General features: G+C 41.3%; 1 protein-coding gene across 1 annotated transcript in view; it reads left to right on the forward strand.

Annotated features, from left to right (window-relative positions):
- Positions 1 to 20,282, forward strand: part of LOC117054142 (serine/threonine-protein kinase Chk2-like) — a 30,390-nt gene extending 10,108 nt beyond the window's left edge. The window contains exons 2-4 of the mRNA XM_033162653.1: positions 2,679 to 3,641; positions 19,190 to 19,258; positions 20,205 to 20,282. Of these exons, the coding sequence (XP_033018544.1) occupies positions 2,679 to 3,641; positions 19,190 to 19,258; positions 20,205 to 20,282 (1,110 nt within the window). The remainder of the gene's footprint in view (positions 1 to 2,678; positions 3,642 to 19,189; positions 19,259 to 20,204) is intronic.
- The last annotated feature ends 427 nt before the right edge of the window (positions 20,283 to 20,709 follow it).

Here is a 20,709-nt window from a genome sequence, read left to right on the forward strand (position 1 = left end):
GGAAATAATGTGACATCAACAATTTAAACTCCTATAAATGTGCTTGAATCAACTATCATGGTAGTTTCCATGTTAAAAAAAAAAAGCACAACCATTGTCTGTACGCAAAGTATTGTTATAATCACCATTACCATATCTGATCCTAAACCTCCACTGCCTTGCAGGATATATTCAGGAGAAGAAAGCATTGCTCTGCTTTCCTTTGGACCACATCAGCAAGGCTGAGAGGGAGGTCTTGTTGTCTGGGTAGCCCAGGACCTCCAGACACACTGCCTAGGCTTGTGCCCCAGGGAGGTCACTTTCATGTTGCTAATGCAGTGGTTTGACTTCACCCCCAAATGTGCACTCCATTATCTCTTGAGACAGACCAGATACCATATATGCACTATTAATAACAGTAAGCAGAGTGCCTTAAGGAGTTACCTGGACAGAACCCAGCTCCCAAAGATCTTATAATCTAAAACAGACAATGAGGAAACAACAGAGGGAGGGAGGGTCACTCAATGGGGTAAAGAGGAATGTGGGCAAATACTGTTACTTAATTCTTGGTGGAGAATTTTAAGATAACAGTAGTCCTTGGGTTAGCAGAGGGTGGTAGGGATAGGCAAAGTTACTGATAAGGATGTAGCGAAACAAGGGCCAAAGGATAGCTTAACTGACACATCTTTTCCATTTTGCCCTTACATTGACTAGTAACAAAGTCAAAGAAACAAAACAAAATGCAGTCATGACCACTGAAGTTATTTTTTTGTTCTTCACAAAACATAACTAAGAAAAGAAATGAAAGCTTGGGTGGGGTGGGGTGGTTCTCTGTTGACAGAACAGTATGTCAAGTTATATCTTATATTGGGCTTGACTACTCATTTAAATTTGAACCCAGTAAGTTTTCTATCAGGCATGACTATTCTAAGCAAAATATAAATGAGATAAGATGGGGTATGTTCTTGTATGTATTGTACCACCTTTTGGTCACAGGGATACCCTGGAGAATAGGCCATGGGCTGTTGGTTTAATGACATGGATATACATTTTGCCCCAGAAGAGACAGGCAGTTCTCAGACCGAGTCATTTTCAAAACTGGGGAAGATAAAGGAATAAAGTATTCATATTTGGTTCAACATTTTTCCAACTCCAGAGAGCAGTACATTGATGGTAAAGAACTACCCATTTTTCAAAGCTATTTTGTTTCTATTCTTGATTTGTGCTTGGCAGTAATTGGAAAAAAACAAGTTTTATTGCTGTTAATATTCATTGCTAGTATGTTATGTAAGCTCAAGAGAAAGGTAACAAATTTTGTTACCAGCTGGAACGGCAGGTTAACAGGCTCTTGTTGATTTTATCTACAGAGAATGTTGAAGGACTCATTTTGTGTCAAAGTAATTGCACTAGCAGATGCAGTTGAGCAACTGTGTTTTGCTTGCGACACTGCTGTGTCTCACGGTTTACCGCAAATGTTGATATATATATGTATAAAAGAGTCAGTTCTGCTTTTACCATCTCCTGCAAACTGCCTGAAAGAATGGCAGAAACAAGGATAATGCAATAGCTAAAGATTAGCAAACCAAAAGCCCACTTGTGTAGCTGTCCAGAGGATGAATCTGCCTAATGACTAATTGCAATTTAGATGATTTCTCAGAAGATGGTACTAGATTAAGCACTGAACAATTAAGGACTGTTATGAACTGGGCTCAGACTTTTTCTTAGAAACTCATTTCAATTGTCCTTTGCTGTTCGGAACATAGAGTACACATTTGCCAGTATTCCAAGGTAACTCTAAGGCAGAGATGGGGGATATGTAACCCTCTAGATGTTGCTGGAATATAACTCCCCTGACCTTTGACCATGCTGTCTGAGACTGATGGGAACTGGAATCAACAACATCTGCAGGGTCTCAAGTCCCCCGCTCCAGGCCCGAGGGTTATATTTGTGAAGTATTGGTTGTTTACAGCATTGACTGTCCTATCAGACAGAGTGAGGTGGCCACCTCAGGCAGAAAATCCTAGGAGGCATGGAGTGCCAGCGCTGTGACCCCTAAGCTATCCTGCTGCCTTCAAGCACTATAGAGAATGCTGTTCCTTCACCTGTGTTGAAGTAAGATGCAGGTGACAGGCTGCTGGAATGAGGAAGGGAGGCGCCATTTTGTCTCTTGCAGCCTCAGGTAGCAAAGCTAGGAAATTTACCAAGCCCTTGGTGGGACATCATGCATGGCTGTTGATGGTAGTCAGCTTTGTGGGTCATGAACTGCACAGGCCTGCACTGTTTCTTCCAGTAATTCACAACTTGTGACCCACAAAGGTGAGCACTGCACTCCAATCATGTATATGATGTGCAGTCTGTGGATCAGCAAATCTCTCAGCTTTGCTACTTGTCTGAGACTTCACAAATCAATGAATTGTCAAGCTACAGTTCAATGGATGGTTCTCAAAATTTGGCTTGATGGGTAATGAGTTATATGGGCCTGAAGTAACTTAAGTTGCAGTCCACTGACATTATTGCCAGTGGCTCATCCAAACGTGCTCCAATTCCACCAGCATTGCTTTCTGCATGACCTAGAATGATCCTGGAAGAGGGGAGGTATGAGCATGTTCAGCTTTATTCTGCAGCAGCAACATGGGTTGTTCACTTCCAGGTCTAATTTAAGATGTAATTTTCTTACCTTCTTCATAGTTTATATTTAGTTTATATATATCATATCAAAAACGTTGGGCACTGGTGCCTGTGGAGAAGTGAAGCTGGCCTTTGAAAGGGACACCTGTAAGAAAGTGGCCATAAAAATAATAAATAAACGGAGGTTTATGGCAGATGTTTTGCCGGAGAATGACAAGCCTTTTAATGTGGAAACGGAAGTGGAGATTCTGAAGAAGATTGACCATCCTTGCCTTATCAAGATAATAGACTTCTTTGAAGAAGAAGACTTTTACATTGTTTTGGAATTGATGGAAGGTGGAGAGCTATTTGACAAGGTTCTGTGTCCAGCAAGACTGAGTGAAGCAACATGCAAACTTTATTTCTATCAAATGCTTTTGGCTGTGCAGTATCTTCATGAAAAAGGCATTATTCACCGGGACCTGAAACTGGAGAATGTGCTGTTGTCATCTACTGAGGCAAATTGCCTTATAAAGATAACAGATTTTGGTCAATCCAAAATTCTTGGAGAAACATCCCTTATGAAAACATGTGGTACACCTGACTATCTTGCTCCCGAAGTTCAAAATTTTGCTGAGACAGGAGGTTATGGGCACTCAGTGGACTGCTGGAGTCTGGGAGTCATTCTCTTTATTTGCCTCTCCAGATATCCACCCTTCTCTGATAAAAATGCTCGTCTGTCTCTGAGGGAGCAGATCGCCCAGGGAGAATATTACTACTGTGCAGAAATATGGCAGCATGTGTCAGAGGAGGCCTTTGACGTTGTGCAGAAGTTGCTTGTGGTGGATCCACGGAAGCGTCTTAAAATAGAAGAGGCTTTAGAACATCCCTGGCTTCAGGATGAAAATATGAAGCACACTTTTCAATGGTTAATCACTCAAACACAGGAGCCTGTGCCTGCATCAGAGGCGTCAACTTTGCCACCCACCAGCAGGAGGAAACGGCGCCACCCGCAGGAGCAGGCTGGTCCCTCCAAGGTGCAAAAATACCTGAAGGCAGCCCTGTTTAGGGAAGTTTTTAATTTGTGACTTTGTATTGTACTTTGGTATTTGTTGGAGGCCGCCCAGAGTGGCTGGGGAGACCCGGCCAGATGGGCGGGGTATAAATATATTATTATTATTATTATTATTATTATTATTATTATTATTATTATTATTATTATTATTTATTATTATTATTAGTTTATCTCTCAGAGATTGCCTGTTTGAGGCTTATTAATGTCATTTTTGGGAGTTCAGTTTAAGGTGCCTTATAGTCAAACCCAGGCATAGGCAAACTCGGCCCTCCAGCTGTTTTGGGACTACAATTCCCATCACCCCTGACCACTGGTCCTGTTAGCTAGGGATGATGGGAGTTGTAGTCCCAAAACAGCTGGAGGGCCGAGTTTGCCTATGCCTGGTGAAATCTATAAAATGTAGGAAGAATAATAGAATTGTACAGTTGGACAGGACCACAAGGGTCATCTGGTCAACACCCTGTAGTGCAGGAATCTTTTGCCCAATGTGAGGCTCGTACCCATGACCCCAAGATTAAGAGTCTCACGCTCTGTCGACTGAGCAGGAAACCATTTTCAATGCTCAAACTTTCTGCCTGTTACCTGCCTTACAATGACCTGTACTGCTGTATTTTAGGAAATAATTTATATAACTCTTATTTTGTAGGCGTTTCAGAAATCTGTGATGATCAGTGTTTATATACTGGTGGTTTAAGTACTGGATACTGCATTTCTAATTTTGAATTTGTTGATTAATTATGCTTTATATTATCATTTTCAATGTATTTTGAAGCTTTATCTATTGATACTGATAAGGCAGGATGTAAATGATATAAAGAAACAGGCCAGGTTCAGCCTGCAATTCCATGCTCACTTAGTGAGGAGCAAGGCCCCATTATCCTTATTAAGACCAGCTTCTGAATAATTGTGCTTAGGATCCCACTCATTCCATGGAAGAAGAAGCTGGTCACTTTTTGAGGTTTCAGTAACCACCAATAGAAGGAGGTATATGTGAAAGGCTAATTAGAAACAATGGGTGGAACCTAATGTCACACTCTTCCCATTGTTCCTTCTGTGCATGCATGCATGCATTCTTGCTTGCCAGACAGAACAATGCCCCCTCTCCTCCCAGGCATATTGTTCTGGGTGATCTCTTGACCCCCAGAGCCAATTTTGGGGTGCAGCAGGAGTGGGGAGGGAAGCCCCATTGCACAAGCAGAAGTCCTTGTGCAGGGCTGCCTCTCACAGGACTGGTTAGATGCCTCCCCACCAATGGGTTGTTCCCAACTGAGTCACACAGCGTAAACCCACTGAAACCAATGGACTCGGCTAACTTAAATCCATTCATTTCAGTGACTCCTTAGTTGGATACAATCCAGTGTATTTCAGATGAAAACATAGAAGAAAATGTCTCCTTGCAACAGCAGGGAGATTAGCTGCTCATATAAACTTTACATTTAGAAAAATTGGAAGAAACTGTGATCTCAGCAAAACAAGCTCTGTTGCTAAGAATTTATCATTCAGTTGATGACTGGAAGCAGATTGTTCAACATATTCCACACCTTTCAAGCAGCTCTTAATATTTTTTTTTTGTTATATACATTTCTCCTCTGTTTTTCTTTTTAACACAAACTTGTGAAATGTTCTCTTCTGTAGCTTTCCCATGGCTCATTTATTTGCCACCAGGGAAGCTTTGTTTCTGATCTAAACCAGCAGCATGAGGATAGAATTACTACAATAAACCATGTTGCACGGGCAGAAACTTTTCTGCTGCAATACTGAGTTAATGTTGAGTTGCAATACATTTTTTAGAGAAAGAGGTCTGGCTCAGTGGTGGAGCAGATTCAACCCCTAGGTTCAACCTCAAGTAGAAAAGAGTCTGTTTCTGATAGCCTGGAGAGTCTCTCTCTCTCTCTCTCTCTCTCTCTCTCTCTCTCTCTCACACACACACACACACACACACACACACACACACACACACACCCTCCCCCAGTCAGTGTAGACAGTGCTGAGCTGCATGAATGCAGTATAAGGCAGCTTCTTAACTTTCTATGGCAAAAACGAGACATCTGGGATGGAAGCATGGCAAGGAGCTGCAGTTTATATCACAATCCTATCCTCAGTCAGAGGTGGTTCCTTCCGCCAACAGTAATGTAATGTTACACCTGTAAAATAGGGGACATAAGTAAACACATTCCCAATGGACACCCCACCCCCCACAGCCATGGCAGAGAACTCCAGCTAATAAGCCGATAAGGGTATAGTACCTATAGGTTTTACATATTGGGTCCTCATCAATGAGCAACTGGAGGAAGAGCTGAGGGTGTGTGTTGTCCAAGGGAAGCTGTAAGATGATGGGTTTCTGCATTATTGCATTCCTGCCATCACTGTGTGCTGACTGGTGCCTTCCATGCACCAGTGTGTCATCTGCTAGCATTCTTCTGGCTGTGGAATTGCCAGGGAGCTTTTAGGGTGGCTGTTGGTTATGGTTATGTTCCTGTTTATACTACTATTGTGCTTTTGACTTTGCTCTTGTTTAGCATGGGATCCTGATTCCATTATGTAGGGCACCACAGGTCCGGACTGACCACCTTTCATAATGCATTGTGTGTGTCTGTGTGTGTGTGTGTGTGTGTGACAATATGTAGAAGATGACTGTATATTTTTCAAGCGAGAGCAGCTGGTAATCTTTCAGTTAGTAATGTTTGTTTATTAAATCACATGACTGTGGGGGCTGGTGAGCAGGATGGTTCTGCTTTTGTGTTTTCTTTAAAAAAGTGGATTTGTTATTGAACTCAAGAGATCAGCTGCTACATATGTTCAGATAAGTCGTCTCTTCGGTGTAGCTGTACCACTGAGGAGAAAAATAGCTCTATTTAAACTGAAAATCTCTATCTGGAAAATGAATACTTGGTAGTTGTACCTGTTTGGAGACGTTGCTCAGTAAATGACTAAGGGTAAGGAATCATGTCTAGGATGTGTCAGACGACAATAGCACACTTATGAGCAATTCTTGGTTCCCTTGAGAACTCAGCCGAACTTCCACCAATTTCAGTGTCTGCTCAGAGGTCACTCCCATCCCCCCACGCTGATGTTACATCACACCAGCAAGATAGCTGACAAAATCAAAAATGCGCCGAAAACAAAAAGGGGACCTGGTTGGCTCTCCCCTTCCCTTCCCTTCCCTTTTTGCCAGAAGCCATAGCAGAAGATAGTAATCTGATTAACTCAGGAGCCAACCCACAAGAGGAGTATCTAAGCCCCTGTAAGGGAACATGGACCATCGAACCAAGAAGCCCAACATGTGGATATATCAGCTTTTCCCAGTCTAGCACCCTCTAAACTCCAGTGTAGGCTGGTCCATCAGGGGAAATGGGGCAGTGCCCCAACAGCATCCATTTTGATTATTCCAAGCCCTCCTGCTTTATTACTTACAGATTCCTCCTCCTTATACTCAGTTTTACCCTTGTAAAACTCAGCAGGGAAAAAGATGGGGACAAAAGTAAAATTTGTTGCCTCCATTTCTCACTGCATCTTGCTCAAACTGTCATCGTCTCTGCCTCTCTCTACTGCCGGCCTCTCTGCCTCCCAGTGCCAATGGGCATTCCCTCCCCGCTCCCCACTGTTGGACTCTGCCCTGTTCAGGGATGATAAGAACTGTTGTCCAACAATAGCAAGCAAGACACGAAGGCAATAACCCTCTCAAGTTGCCGCTCCCCAGTAACTGGTACTCGGAGACTTAGACCACATTCACACCACACATTGGAAGCTCTATATAGGCTCAGGCCAATGTGTTCATTGAGGTGGCAGCCCAGCTTTGGAATCACCTTTCCAGAGAGTCCTACCTGTGTATCCCACTATTACAGCATAGGCACATAGAAAACAGCAGTTTTTAGTTGTCTTGTGCATTTTAAGTGTTTATGCGTTTTAAGTGCTGCTCGCCTGTATATATTTTAGCTGTTTTGTTACTGCTTTGGACATTTGCAATGCTTTGGCTTAAAAAGTGCTTTTATTGCACAATTAACACATTTTATAAAATGAATCCTAGATCAGACCACCTACTGGGTAACAATATCCAAGAATAGGACAGGCCATATCAAATTATTGCCCTGGGAGAGCTTGAGGCACAGGCTTCACAATCCCACTTGAAACCAATGAGGCTTCTTTCTGACTGAGTTGTGCCCATATTGTATCATTCAGCTAGGGCTCTTGAATAAATATAATCTCATTTTACCTGCTTCAGGTCAATTTTCCGTACAGATGGCTGAACTTAAAAGCTCTAGAGGAGCTTGCATGAATCACAAAAAGACAATGCTAATCTCCAATTTCATGGTTGTTTATAGCATGCCTTTTGCCATCACTGCACATGAATTTATATCTCAGAGGTCTAGAAAATTATTTTGCCTGGTTAGTTTTATGTTGGCATGTCAGAACATCAAGGAATAGTCCATTTGACTCTTTTTAATTTTGTTTCCAGTGCTTAAGGAGGGTATGTTTGTGTGGTAGCAAGAAATCACATTCTTGAGTTGGAGGACATGTTTTTTCTGGTTTGGAAGAACAATGTTTTTGATAAAGTTTAGAGATATCCTGTCAGCTTTTGGTAGGCAAGAGTCTTGCATGTCTTAGCAAGATGGTGTGAGTGTGCAAGATCATAGCCTCTGCTTTCCTCCCCTGATTCTCCTGCTACTGCAGTAACCTGAACTAAGCTATAGCTTGGCTTTACATCACTGCAAAATGTCTGTGGCCCTCACACCATCCTTTCCCATTTCTGTTTCATGTGTCTCCTCTGGGACACTGAGCTTAGTTCACACTAAGGGAGATTTTTTAAAGAGTCTCTGTGGAAATTTGCTTGCAGTAATGAGCTACTCTTTGTACAATGGCAAAATTCCAATGAAAGCTTAAGCATATGTATAATGGGGAAAGAAAACCTGTATCATGTGATGTTCACTGGAAAGCAGAATTTTGCCCAGAGCAGTTATTTGCTCTTTAGTTTTAACATAAACATTTTAAAATGACATCTGTTTTGTGTTATGTTTTCGAAGCTGAATTCTCAGTTAAACTGGTATTGCGCAATATTTTCACAGCAAACTGCAATATTCCATCTATTTTTATATTTATTGATTAATTAATTATTAAATTTACACCCCACCTTTCCTCCCAAAGGAGCCCAGGGCAGCAAGCAACAAGTGATAAAACAATTTTTAAAATCTTTTAAAAAAAAATCAAGACAGATGCAGACTGGGAGGAAGGGCTTCAGTTGATGCTGAAAAGACAACAAAATGGCACCCATCTAAAAGTCCTACATTGTGCAGGACTAAAAGTCCTACTTGGTGCAGAACAGGTCTTCAGAAAAGATGTTACCTACAAGAGACCCTCACAATCTACAAGAGAGCACAATGATCAACTGAGTATATAATGAGTCAGATGATCTTTCAGCTATCCTGGTCCCATACTCTATAGGTATGCATCCCCCCAAACCAGATACATCCATTAATGAATTTTCAAGTGAACCTGTGCCCAAGACTAGGGGATACAGTGAAGATTTGTCAAGTATGCTAAACTAAAATCAGCCCACTTCATCTGGTAAAATAGGCTTTGTCCCCTGCCCTGGCATCCTTCATATCTGCCACATTGAGGGAAGAAATGAAACATTTTCAGGCAGAAGTAGCAAGTTGAAAAGGAGGAGGCTGGGGTGGGGGAATGCAGAAATATACCCAGAAGTAGCAGTGCTACTTTTGGATGCATTTCTGTATTCTCCCCCACCATCCTTTTCAACTTGTAATTTTCTCTCTGCAATGTTGTGTTGGTGGAAGTGAGCAAATTGTAGAAAGCCTATTTCTGTCAGGAAAGCAACACAGACAAAGGATATGCTTTTAATTTGAAATTCATGTTATGCTGAGATTATATATTTATTTAGAGCATTGTTACCCTGCTTGTCTCACAGGGACTCAAGATGTACAAAAACAAATGCATTGTACTACAAAGTAAAATATTTCTGTTGTAAATTAAACTCTTCATGGCTTTCTCCTGATACATGACTACTTTTCCTCAGAGAATCTGCTGCCAGCTTAATCTGCTAAGGGTCAACTGCCTCAGGGTGCATGTAGACATGGACAATTTAGCAGCACCCAATCATTCTGTTTTGCTTTAACCTGGAAGCAGAACAGCAATTCTGATTCTAGACTTCTATCTGTATGTCACCAAGTAGGCAAATGTTGGAGGGGAAGATTTTCATTGGGACCATTGGGGGGTGTGAATGGTTAAATACTGTCTTCTCCCACCATTACTATTATTATGATTCCCTCCCCTGCAATTTAGGAGAGAGAGAAAAGAGGAGGTAGGTTATCAAGCCAACCCTATTCAAAAAATGAAGGGTTCATAGAATCATAGAATAGAATCATAGAGTTGGAAGAGACCACAAGGGCCATCCAGTCCAACCCCCTGCCAAGCAGGAAACTCCATCAAAGCATTCCTGACAGATGGCTGTCAAGCCTCCGCTTAAAGACCTCCAAAGGAGGAGACTCCACCACACTCCTTGGCAGCAAATTCCACTGGCGGACAGCTCTTACTGTCAGGAAGTTCTTCCTAATGTTTAGGTGGAATCTTCTTTCTTGTAGTTTGAATCCATTGCCCCGTGTCCGCTTCTCTGGAGCAGCAGAAAACAACCTTTCACCCTCCTCTATATGACATCCTTTGATATATTTGAACATGGCTATCATATCACCCCTTAACCTTCTCTTCTCCAGGCTAAACATACCCAGCTCCCTAAGCCGTTCCTCATAAGGCATCGTTTCCAGGCCTTTGACCATTTTGGTTGCCCTCCTCTGGACACGTTCCAGCTTGTCAGTATCCTTCTTGAACTGTGGTGCCCAGAACTGGACACAGTATTCCAGGTGAGGTCTGACCAGAGTAGAATATAGTGGTACTATTACTTCCCTTGATCTAGACGCTATACTCCTATTAATGCAGCCCAGAATTGCATTGGCTTTTTTAGCTGCTGCATCACACTGTTGACTCATGTCAAGTTTGTGGTCTACCAAGACTCCTAGATCCTTTTCACATGTACTGCTCTCAAGCCAGGTGTCACCCATCCTGTATTTGTTAAAGTGATAGAGTTAATTCCAAGAAAGAGAAGATGGGCCATAATGAAATAAATGGTTAGAGCCATCTATCTAGATCAGTACTGGCCAGAATAGTAGTACAACAAGCCATGTACACCTGGGGAAATTGTACAGCCATCCAACTTAGTTTTTAAAAAGATGTTTTTTTCTGAGCTTTGGGGGAGTGGTTGGAAATGGGTGAACAGGAAAAAAAAATATGGATCCCCACCTCCTTCATTTCCTTAGCTAGATGGGACTTTTGCTGGCTGAAAAAGCAAGACTGGGTCAAGGTGCTATGTAGTTAGAACTTTAGCTGAAAAATGGGGAATCGGAGTGGTACCACACTGGTTTTGCCAGGAAACTGATGCACTGTTCTGATACAGGAAAAAGAGAAGCAGTTTCTTGGGGAGTCTTCCTTTCTATACCACTTGGAAAGTACAAGATACCAAGAATCTGTGCAAAACGTTTCATGTAACTAATGTTAACCTTAACCACATTTCTTGAAATTGTGAAATAAACAGTCCTTTTCTTATTAGATGCACTGGAGGAGGAAGTGCAAGTGAGCCAGAGATACACTTCCTTTTTTATGACTCCAAAGTAAAGTTCAAAGGGAGGAATCATCCCTTCATTGGAAGCACTCACAACTGTCTGTGGAAATTTCCTGACTCATACAGCTTATGCCTGACCTTGTGATAATGCCCAAAAGCCCCCTTATTTGCACATTCCAACCATTATCATAATGTATCTTTGTCACTATCTGTATAAATGCTGCAAAAGTAGACCCATTTCTACTTGGCACATTCTCTCTAGAACTTCTATACCCCATGCACATAGTTACTGAGGTTCCTGTTGTTTCTTTCATATCATTTGACAAAATATGACATGCACGTAAAACAAATATGTAAAAGAATATATGCTTTGTCCAATGTCACCAAAGGCCCCTTTACAGTTGTCAGGGGTAATGCATGATAGGAATGATATAATGGTTTTGATCCATCCAAGGCAATGGCTAGAGAGCGACATCAACCCCTGCCAGTTTGCCACAACCAGGATTTGAATGAAGCTTGAAGAAGAGAAGCAGAACATTCCCTCCCAAAAGGAAATTCAGAAGAATGAAGGGAGGCATGGGGGTGGGCCATTTAGGTTATTCATTTATTGAAGAAAATAGGAAAGTGGAATTTGGAAACTGATCCTCTTTGAAGCAAACCTCATGGTGTGGAGACTTGATCTGGTTCTCCCTTACTCCCACTTCATCAATAGCCCTCGTCCTTTGTGAGGAAGGAGTAGAGCACATGCAGCCATCAGAGTTAGATGGTTTACCAGTAGGCTGCCATTTAATCTCTTTACATGTTGCCATGAAGAAAAGCAAAAGACAGAATTAGCAAACATGGCGTTGGTCATAAACAACAATTTGAGAGAAGTATTTATGCTGGGTTTGCTTCTAGAATAATCACAATAATGCTAAAACCTATTCGTTGGAGGTGTAATTTAGTCCATATCAGCTTTCAGTTGCTATCCTCGTAATTATCTCCCTAAACTTCTATCTAATTTTAAATTGTTTTTGGACCAGTTGTGGCCAGCTATCATCAACAGATTACATCATGTAATTGCTCCAAAGCCAAAATCCAAATGGGAAGATGCTAGAAATTCTGAGTGGTTGGTGTTTGGAAAACTGAAAGCTCAAATCTGTATGATCTGCTTAGGACTTAGGTGCAGTTTTTAACACTCCTTGGACAAATAGTGCGATTATAACTACAAGTATTCCCACCATTTTGCTTCTCCCCTGTACTGCCAGTTGGGGTTTAGGATTGCTTTGCAAGTCTGAATCCAACACATGCATTTAAATGGAAGTGTTTTTATTTTGTTTCCTTTTGAAGCAGGCTCCAGGGATCTATTTGTATGTGAGGTTTTACTCATTACTTTCATTTTATTTTCACATGTGTTTTGCTTTTAAATACATTTCTCAAATTTCATGAGGTGAAAAGCAGGTGGAGTTTATGAGGGAACGTAACTTGCTTTTCATCGAAACTCTTACAAATTAGTTTAGTCACCCTGACTGGTCTTGCTCTTCCAGCCTTCACTGCCATTCTTCTCATTTGCCATCTGGAAACCTGGGCATTGGTGTATAACAGGGGTGGGCAACCTCCAACCCATGGGCCAAATGTGGACCACCTGGGTAATCTGTCTGGTTCTCAGGTCTTTCCCTAGGCCAAGACCTCCCCACCCCAGCCCAGTCTGTGCCCTCCTTGAGTGCTTTTACCTGACTGGAAAGTGTACTTGAACAGTGATACTACCTCTTACATGATTGGTTGAAGAGGCCTGAATATATGGTTCTAGAAACGTCTGACTTGTGTGCTTGGAATGTAGCCAACTGCACAAATCCAACTGTACAAAGAATCCATTGCTCCATCCACTTTTACCCCATGCCCTAAACAGAGCTGGTATGTTGCTCACAGAAAGTTACCCTGGAAGAAATATAGCCCTAGAGATGAAAAAGTTTCCTTACGTCCTGACATACAAGATGTTTCAATAAGTGTCTGTTCTAGTTCAGAAACCAGAAGGGGTCCGTGTCATGCTTCCGGCATTGCATGGCGGTGAGAAGAACTTCAGCATATTCTGTTTTCTGCTTGTGGAATTTAAGCAGTTGGCAGAATTTGTTAAAAGGTTTACTCACTGCTTGCTTCCACAGCATGCAAATCTGGGATGTACAGATGTTTCACTATATTTTGACCAAGCAGGTGATCTTAATGTTCCGGGTGGTGGTGCTTTTAAAGACCCTACATTTACTTAGCTACTGTAGTCCATTTATTAGGTTCATAAAGAAATATCACCAGAAAATGGTCTTTAGCACTGGCGCTCATTAGTACTTGAAGTAATAAACTTCTATTAGCAATGATCTGCAAAGAAGTTTCTCTGCTTTAGGATGCCCCCTAATTCTACCCCCTCCTCCCCCACTAAGCATATTGGTTTTCACCAGGCATTTTGAAGGATCCTTTTAATTTTGCACAGACATACAAAGCCCCATTTGCTATGTAAAGGTTAATCATTCCAGAATTCTATCCCAGCTCTCCAATAAATAATACATGATAAACAAAGCTGTGTGAAGCTGAGCATGAAGGATGTTGTTGATTAGTCATTTATCTTTTAAGCAGGAGACTGGCTTTTTCCCTGCCAATTGGCATGGCGCACTCTAGGCAGTTGTCATATGAAAGTTCTGCCCCCAGGTGTGTGTAAAAGCATTTTTTTAAAAAAAAGAAAAGAAAAGACAGGAGATCTGTCCTAGTGTCTTGTAACTCAGCTAAACACAGCCCACTAGTTGTGGGCAGGGCCAGTTCAAGACATTTTGCTGCTTGAGGTGTAAGACAAGATAGCATCAAGCACTCTCTCCCCCCCAGCATCAGTTTGACATATAGGTGGAGACCAGGCTGGCAACTGAATCTTACTTCAACGCTAGCAACAGGGCAGCCTTGTCCTTTGCACTGGAGGGACAGCAAGCTAGCTTAGGGATAAAGGGCAGACCACGTGGTGCCCATCCTCTAATACCTCACCACCATTTGCTCAGTACTCTTAGATGTCAAACAAATGTTGCAGTGCAGATGCTGATGTGCATCAAGTGACCAGAGCTATGTGCATGTGTGATATCTGCTGCAGTGCATGGCCTGGGCTGGGCTAGCTGCTTCTCTGTCTTTGCTTGGTTAGCCTTTCCCAGCAGCATAGTCTGTGAAGCACTGCCAGAAGCCGACTACGCAAGAGAGCTATCCAGCCTAGTCAGCAATGAGCAAACATTTCCTCCATTTCTGGGCAGGGCTGCCAGTGGATAGGTAGAAGAGGTTGGATTTTGGTGGGCCCAAACCTAGCAGAGCCCCCAGATTCTTAGTTTTTTTTTTAAGGAAGTTAATTGGACATTTCTGAAGAAAGTGAGAGGACAAAACACAAACACAGCTGTAATGCTTTAGCACTAGGCAGGCAGCACCATTGCTAAGGACACTTAATCACTGTTGCCAAGCAATTAGAGGAAGGGATGTTGATCACTCCCACCTGAAACTTGGGAATGGCCTCTCCCAGAGCAAAGGAAAAAGCAGAAGCCGAATTGGGGCGGGGAATAATGGGGTAAGTTTGTTAAAGCACTTCACTCATTCCCAGATTGTTTTATTTGCTCCCCAAGTGTGTTGCCTTTACAGAATGGTATGATTTCCTTGGAAGTTACTCCCTTGAAATAAATGTGCATTCCTTCCTACTGAGAAAAAATGGTGATATTGCAGACCCCCGCTCCGATTTCCTATGCCCTCCCCCATCCACAACTACTCTGCTTGTCATCACTGGGTGTCATTTATTAATATACAGTAAACATCTTTAGCATGCATTAGGGATAGGGGAGAAATTTGACCTGGATTCAGATTCATTTTCCAAAACAATATGCAAACCAAAATGCACTTCTCCAAATGTTGCAGTGCAGCTCTCCAGCCAAGCAATATGTACAAAAATGCATATACTATATGTAAAGTGTGGATAAAAAAAATGCTTGTATTGACGAAAATAACTCAAAAATACATATTAGGGAAGTTGTTTTGCAAAAATGGCACAAATTTTCGTATGTCGGTAGGCAACATTGCATGTAAAAATTATGGATATTATGGGGAAAAAATTCACAAAAATGCTAATTTATGCAAGGACTTTAAAAATTCTCAAACTGAAATCGACAGATTCACCCATCCCTAGTGTGCATGTGAGAATGCAGAGCACATACAAAACATTTCCTATGCATAACCCTTTCTGTTTTCATGTATATTATGTCATTCATTGCTTTCCACCCAGACCTTCCTAGTGATGCCTTGCCTGCTGGCTCCCCTACTTCTAAAAATAATTGTCTCTACCCTAACTGTCACCTGTGCTGGTGAGTCACTTTGAACTCTTGGCGGGCAAAATTTGGCCTGCAGTTATTAACTGAAAAACCTTAGTATGAAAGTATACATTATGAAAGTGGTGCAGAATATTTTATTATGGAGCAGGGATGACCTTCCAGGTTCTGCTAGACCACTGCTCCCATCATCCCTGACTATTGGCCATGCTTGTTGGGGCTGATGGGAATTGGAGTCCACAACGTCTGGAGCACCATGGCTTCCCCATCCCCACTGTAGAGGATGGAGCAGAGCAGGGCTGAATAATGCAGGATTGTTTGCTCTGAAAGAGCAATTGCATGAGTTAATGTAATCCAGTTTGCAAGGTGAAAGGTATTTTCTATAGCTGTACAGTACATACACTGAGTTCTGCTACAATTACAAAAATAACCTGTCAGCAAGAACAGTGTGGCATAGTGACAGCTGAGTAAAGGTTCATAATGTACTCATAACATCCTCTGACTCTGTGGTTGTGGTGTGCCCGCACATGCTCTTTTTTGTGTCAATATCTCATTATTTCCACAGTGGTTGATTTTGCTGCTGTATATCAAACGTACATTACACTGTTTTGCTATTCTGCCCGTTTGACCAAAATGTTGTTAGTGATGCTGAGAAAGGATTTTCTTCTTTTCCGTGATTGATTTGATAAAATAACGATAATTCTGATAATTTCCTGAGGCTTTTAACAATGCTGTGCTCTATTTTAGTGTTCGTCTTATTGGCATTTAGGAATCATTCATAATCTGAAACAATACTGGATTAAAACTGTGCAATCTGTTTTAGAATACAGTTGTTGCATCTAGAAGTTTGTGACTAGCCTGATGGACAAATTGGTCGACTTTGGTTTCCCAGATGGTTTTTTCTCTCCTTCCAGTGTTAAGTTCAGTATTCCACATTTCTGCATCAGTTTGTGTTTCTCTCTCTCTCTCAAATTCCTCATGAAGGTTTGTCAGCATTTTAGCACACATTTCTTCTAATACAGGTGACTCACAACTTATTTTACTGATGCAACCACAGCTTTGTACATGTGTGGGGGGGGGAGGATAAATTTTTAAAAATGGAGAGTGGGGGAAACCCAATCTCCATTTATTTACTTCCCCCATAAAACTGTGCAAAGCTGCAATTGCAAAACTCTATAAACATTTTAAAAGATTATCTTATGAATATTTATTATAATGATGGGGGAACCTCAGGCCCACAGGACAAAGACAGTCCATCGGGTCTCTTTATCCAGCCCTTGTGACTTTCCCCAAGCCACACCCTTCTGCTTAGGATGGATAGCTCAGTTGGTAGAGCATGGGACTCTTAATATCATGACTGTGGGTTCGAGTCCTACATTGGGTGAAAGATTCCTGCATTGCAGTGGCTGGACTTAGATGATCCTTGTGGTTCCTTCCAGTTATGATTCTATGACCTTTCACTGCCTCTATGCCCACCTGGATTGTTGTTGCCTGGGTGGAACATGTTCTTGAACTGTGATAATTCCTCTCGCTTACCTGGATAGAGGATGGATGCTATGTGTGTGCAGAAGAAACCTTTGACTTTTGTGGGGCTGGAATGTAGCCTACTGCACAAAGGAAAGAATTTCAGCCATTGCTTTGCCTGCTCTTACTTCTAGCCACACCAACTTTTGCCTCTGCCCTTACTGGCCTGAAGAGTCTGGAAAGTTACCCATGAGCGAAAACAGGCTTTGGGCTGAAAAACATTTCCCACCCCAATTAATTGCAAGATACAAGAGTTTTAACACACCTCACGCTAGCAAGGTTATGCTTAAAATTCTACAAGGCAGGCTTAAGCAGTATGTGGACTGAGAAGTCACAGAAGTGCAAGCTGGATTTCGAAGGGGCAAAGGAACTAGAGACCAAATTGCAAACATGCGCTGGATTATGGAGAAAGCTAGAGAGTTCCAGAAAAACATCTACTTCTGCTTCATTGACTACGCAAAAGCATTTGACTATGTCGGCCACAGCAAACTATGGCAAGTTCTTAAAGAAATGGGAGTGTCTGATCATCTCATCTGTCTCCTGAGAAATCTCTATGTGGGACAAGAAGCTACAGTTAGAACTGGATATGGAATAACTGATTGGTTCAAAATTGGGAAAGGAGTACGACAAGGCTGTATATTGTCTCCCTACTTACAGTATTTAACTTATATGCAGAATTCAGAGTTGTCTTAGCTCTGAGCCAGCAAGGCGGGATTGAATTGAAAAAACAGTAGAACAGTAGTTACTGTTAAACTATCAGAAGTTCCTGTGTCTGGTGGGCTTGTTGTTGTTGCTTAAATTAAGAAGCTGCTGTGTTGTACACCTGTTTTTCCTCAGCCTCATCACTTGTGAAATCACAATTCCTCTTTCGTTTGGTGTTAACTGTTTTCAAGCAACCTGAAAACATTTTAAAGAACATAAGAAGAATTCTGCTGGTTTAGCCAAATGTCCAACATCACCAGTATTCAATTTCCAGTAGTGATGCCCATTTAGATATTGACAGGAAACCCACAAGTAGGGTTTATTTTTTTTTACATTTTGTACTGTCTCAAGAATCCAAACAAAAGCTATTTCAGAGTTCACAGTTAATTGCCGTCATTATGTTTTAATTTGATGAACACATTGATACATTGGGTTATCATGCTGTTTGTTGTTTCTAAGTTTTACTCTTTTCTTAAATGTAACTTCTGGAAGTTTGCATTGCCAGAATCAATTATTATTTATTGGAAAGCTTCAATGGCCATTGGCTGAAAGCAACATAAGCTAATGGACAGAAGAGGCAATAAGCTTTCTCCAGCAGTTGGTATCCAGGTGAATAAAAGCAGGATCTGGTCAGGGAGGGTCCCATTTAGCTATCCTAATGAGGGATGAAGCGATCTGTCAATTACAGCTCTCATTTTTCCTGTCTTAAATTTGGGTCTCCACATTTCTGCAGTGATGTGCATTTTTTTAAATCTTCATGAAAATTCTTCAGAATTTAGTGTGAATTTCTCTTAATAAACATATTTTTGTATGCAGTTTTGACTCATACACATATCTGAAGCAATTTCTCCCAATATACATTTTCTGTGTTCTGTTCAACAATATGTTCCCTTTGATGCACACTCCTACCTAATATATGCATTCTTGTAAACACTGATTGGTTGGAGAACTGCACTGCAAAATTTGGATAAGTGCAAATTTGGAAGGAAGGCTGTGTTTTGGTTTCCATATTGTTTCAGAAAGTGCAAATTTGATAAACCGGGCTTTACATGCAAACTGAATCAAATTGGATTCAAGTTACAAGAAAAAAGATTTTGACTAAACATAAGGAAGAACTCTCTGACAGTAAGAGCTTTTTTGACAGTGGGATGGATTCCCTCAGGAGGTTGTGGGCCTCCTTCATTGGAGGTTTTTAAGCAGTGGTTGGATGGTCATCTGTCAGGGATGCTTTAGTTGAGATTCCTGCATTGCAGGGGTTGGACTAGATGGCCTTCCAATTCTACAATTCTATTATTCTTCTCCATCCTTAATCTTAGCTAATAGTTCTGACTAATAGACCTGTCCTATTTGTTCTTTCTATGATAGGATGTTTTTAAAGAGGAGGAAGATAGACATGCAAAATTGAAAATCAAGACTGAGTTCCACATTGAAGATGTACTTTAGCAGGTGAGTCCCAGTTCTTAAGAGATTAAAATAACTGTTCTACATAACCCCTAGGAATGCTGTGCCAATTGTTCAAAACAGGACAACAGGTTTTTACACATGATGGGAATGGTAGTCCCCTAAGATAGCTTGAATGTTTTCTAGCCCTGGTATAATATGTTCCTTCATTTTCTTAATTATGGTTGCCTTTACTGGGAGATGCTGTTGCCTGGACAGACCCATAGTGACTTCATGGAGTGCCTGTCCTATTTACAGGAAAGTGTTCATAACCCACCAAAACAACCTCTGTCAAATGTTTCCCACACATTTCCTTTTTGTGCATCATTACAGCTCTGTTGACAGGCGATATATCCCTTTGTGGAGTGCTTGAAACCAAGAGTATTCCTGTGTTGCATCACACTGATATATACAATGTGGTAGTGTGTATATAGCCTTGTTTTATTTATAGAGGTTTTTCTGACCTAGAACTGTGAGCCTTGAAAGGTACAGTAACTCATTCTGGCAGATAACCGCTACACCAGATGAGAAGTAAGCAGAACATAGGAGTGTCTCAACAGGAAGAAGTAGAAAATGTGAAACAAGTGACCTTTATATATTTGGAATGGAGAGTGTCTCAGGCTTGAGATGCAGTTTATGGCTATCTATGAATCAGAGTGCTGGTATTATGCATCCAAGAAAATTCAGTTTCTGTGTAAAGAAAGGTGGGTACGTTGTGAAAATATTATATTCATTCCAGTTGTGTGTGATGCACGAGATGTTTAGGCTTTCAAAAACAGTCAAATGGAGAGAGCATTATTAAAACATGTTTTGTGACTATTGAAACTGAATACTGCACTCAAGAAGACGTATGATAAAGGTTTTTATATGGCTTCCATTTTACCAGAAGAGCTCTGGAAAAAACCAATTTTGACATTTTCTATTTCTGCATCTGCACTAGTTCTATGACAATGATACCAAATTCTTCACCAAGACAGTCCTGTGTTCTGAGCAAGTTGAAGTTACTGTGGTTTTATAATTTGCTGGAAGTTGCCCAGAGTCAGATGGGTGTAAATATGCAAGTTAAGGGCTCAAGCTGCTGGAGTTTGTTTCCAGAACTCAATTGCATGCTTTTCCTATGGTTATGTAAAACCACAACATACCCAAAGCCTTGTCTATTTCTTTCACCCTTCCTGTATCAGAGACAATAAGTGTGAGCACAGCAAACCCATATATTAGCTTGTCCCATCTTGACAAAAAACACCAGCATTTTATCAAACATGTTAGGGGTTTTGGGAGTTGAAAGAGTAGAAACTAAAGAAACAGGATTGTCAGATCTAATCTATCAATTTACCAACATTTTATAATCAGGACATGGACTGACTGTAAGTTGGACCATAATTTTCTTTCATGAGTGGGCAAGTAAACAGTAATTTTGCACTCCAATTATCTTTGATGATATGTTT

Source organism: Lacerta agilis, chromosome 10 (genome assembly GCF_009819535.1).
Source record: "Lacerta agilis isolate rLacAgi1 chromosome 10, rLacAgi1.pri, whole genome shotgun sequence".
Classification (NCBI taxonomy): Eukaryota; Metazoa; Chordata; class Lepidosauria; order Squamata; family Lacertidae; genus Lacerta; species Lacerta agilis.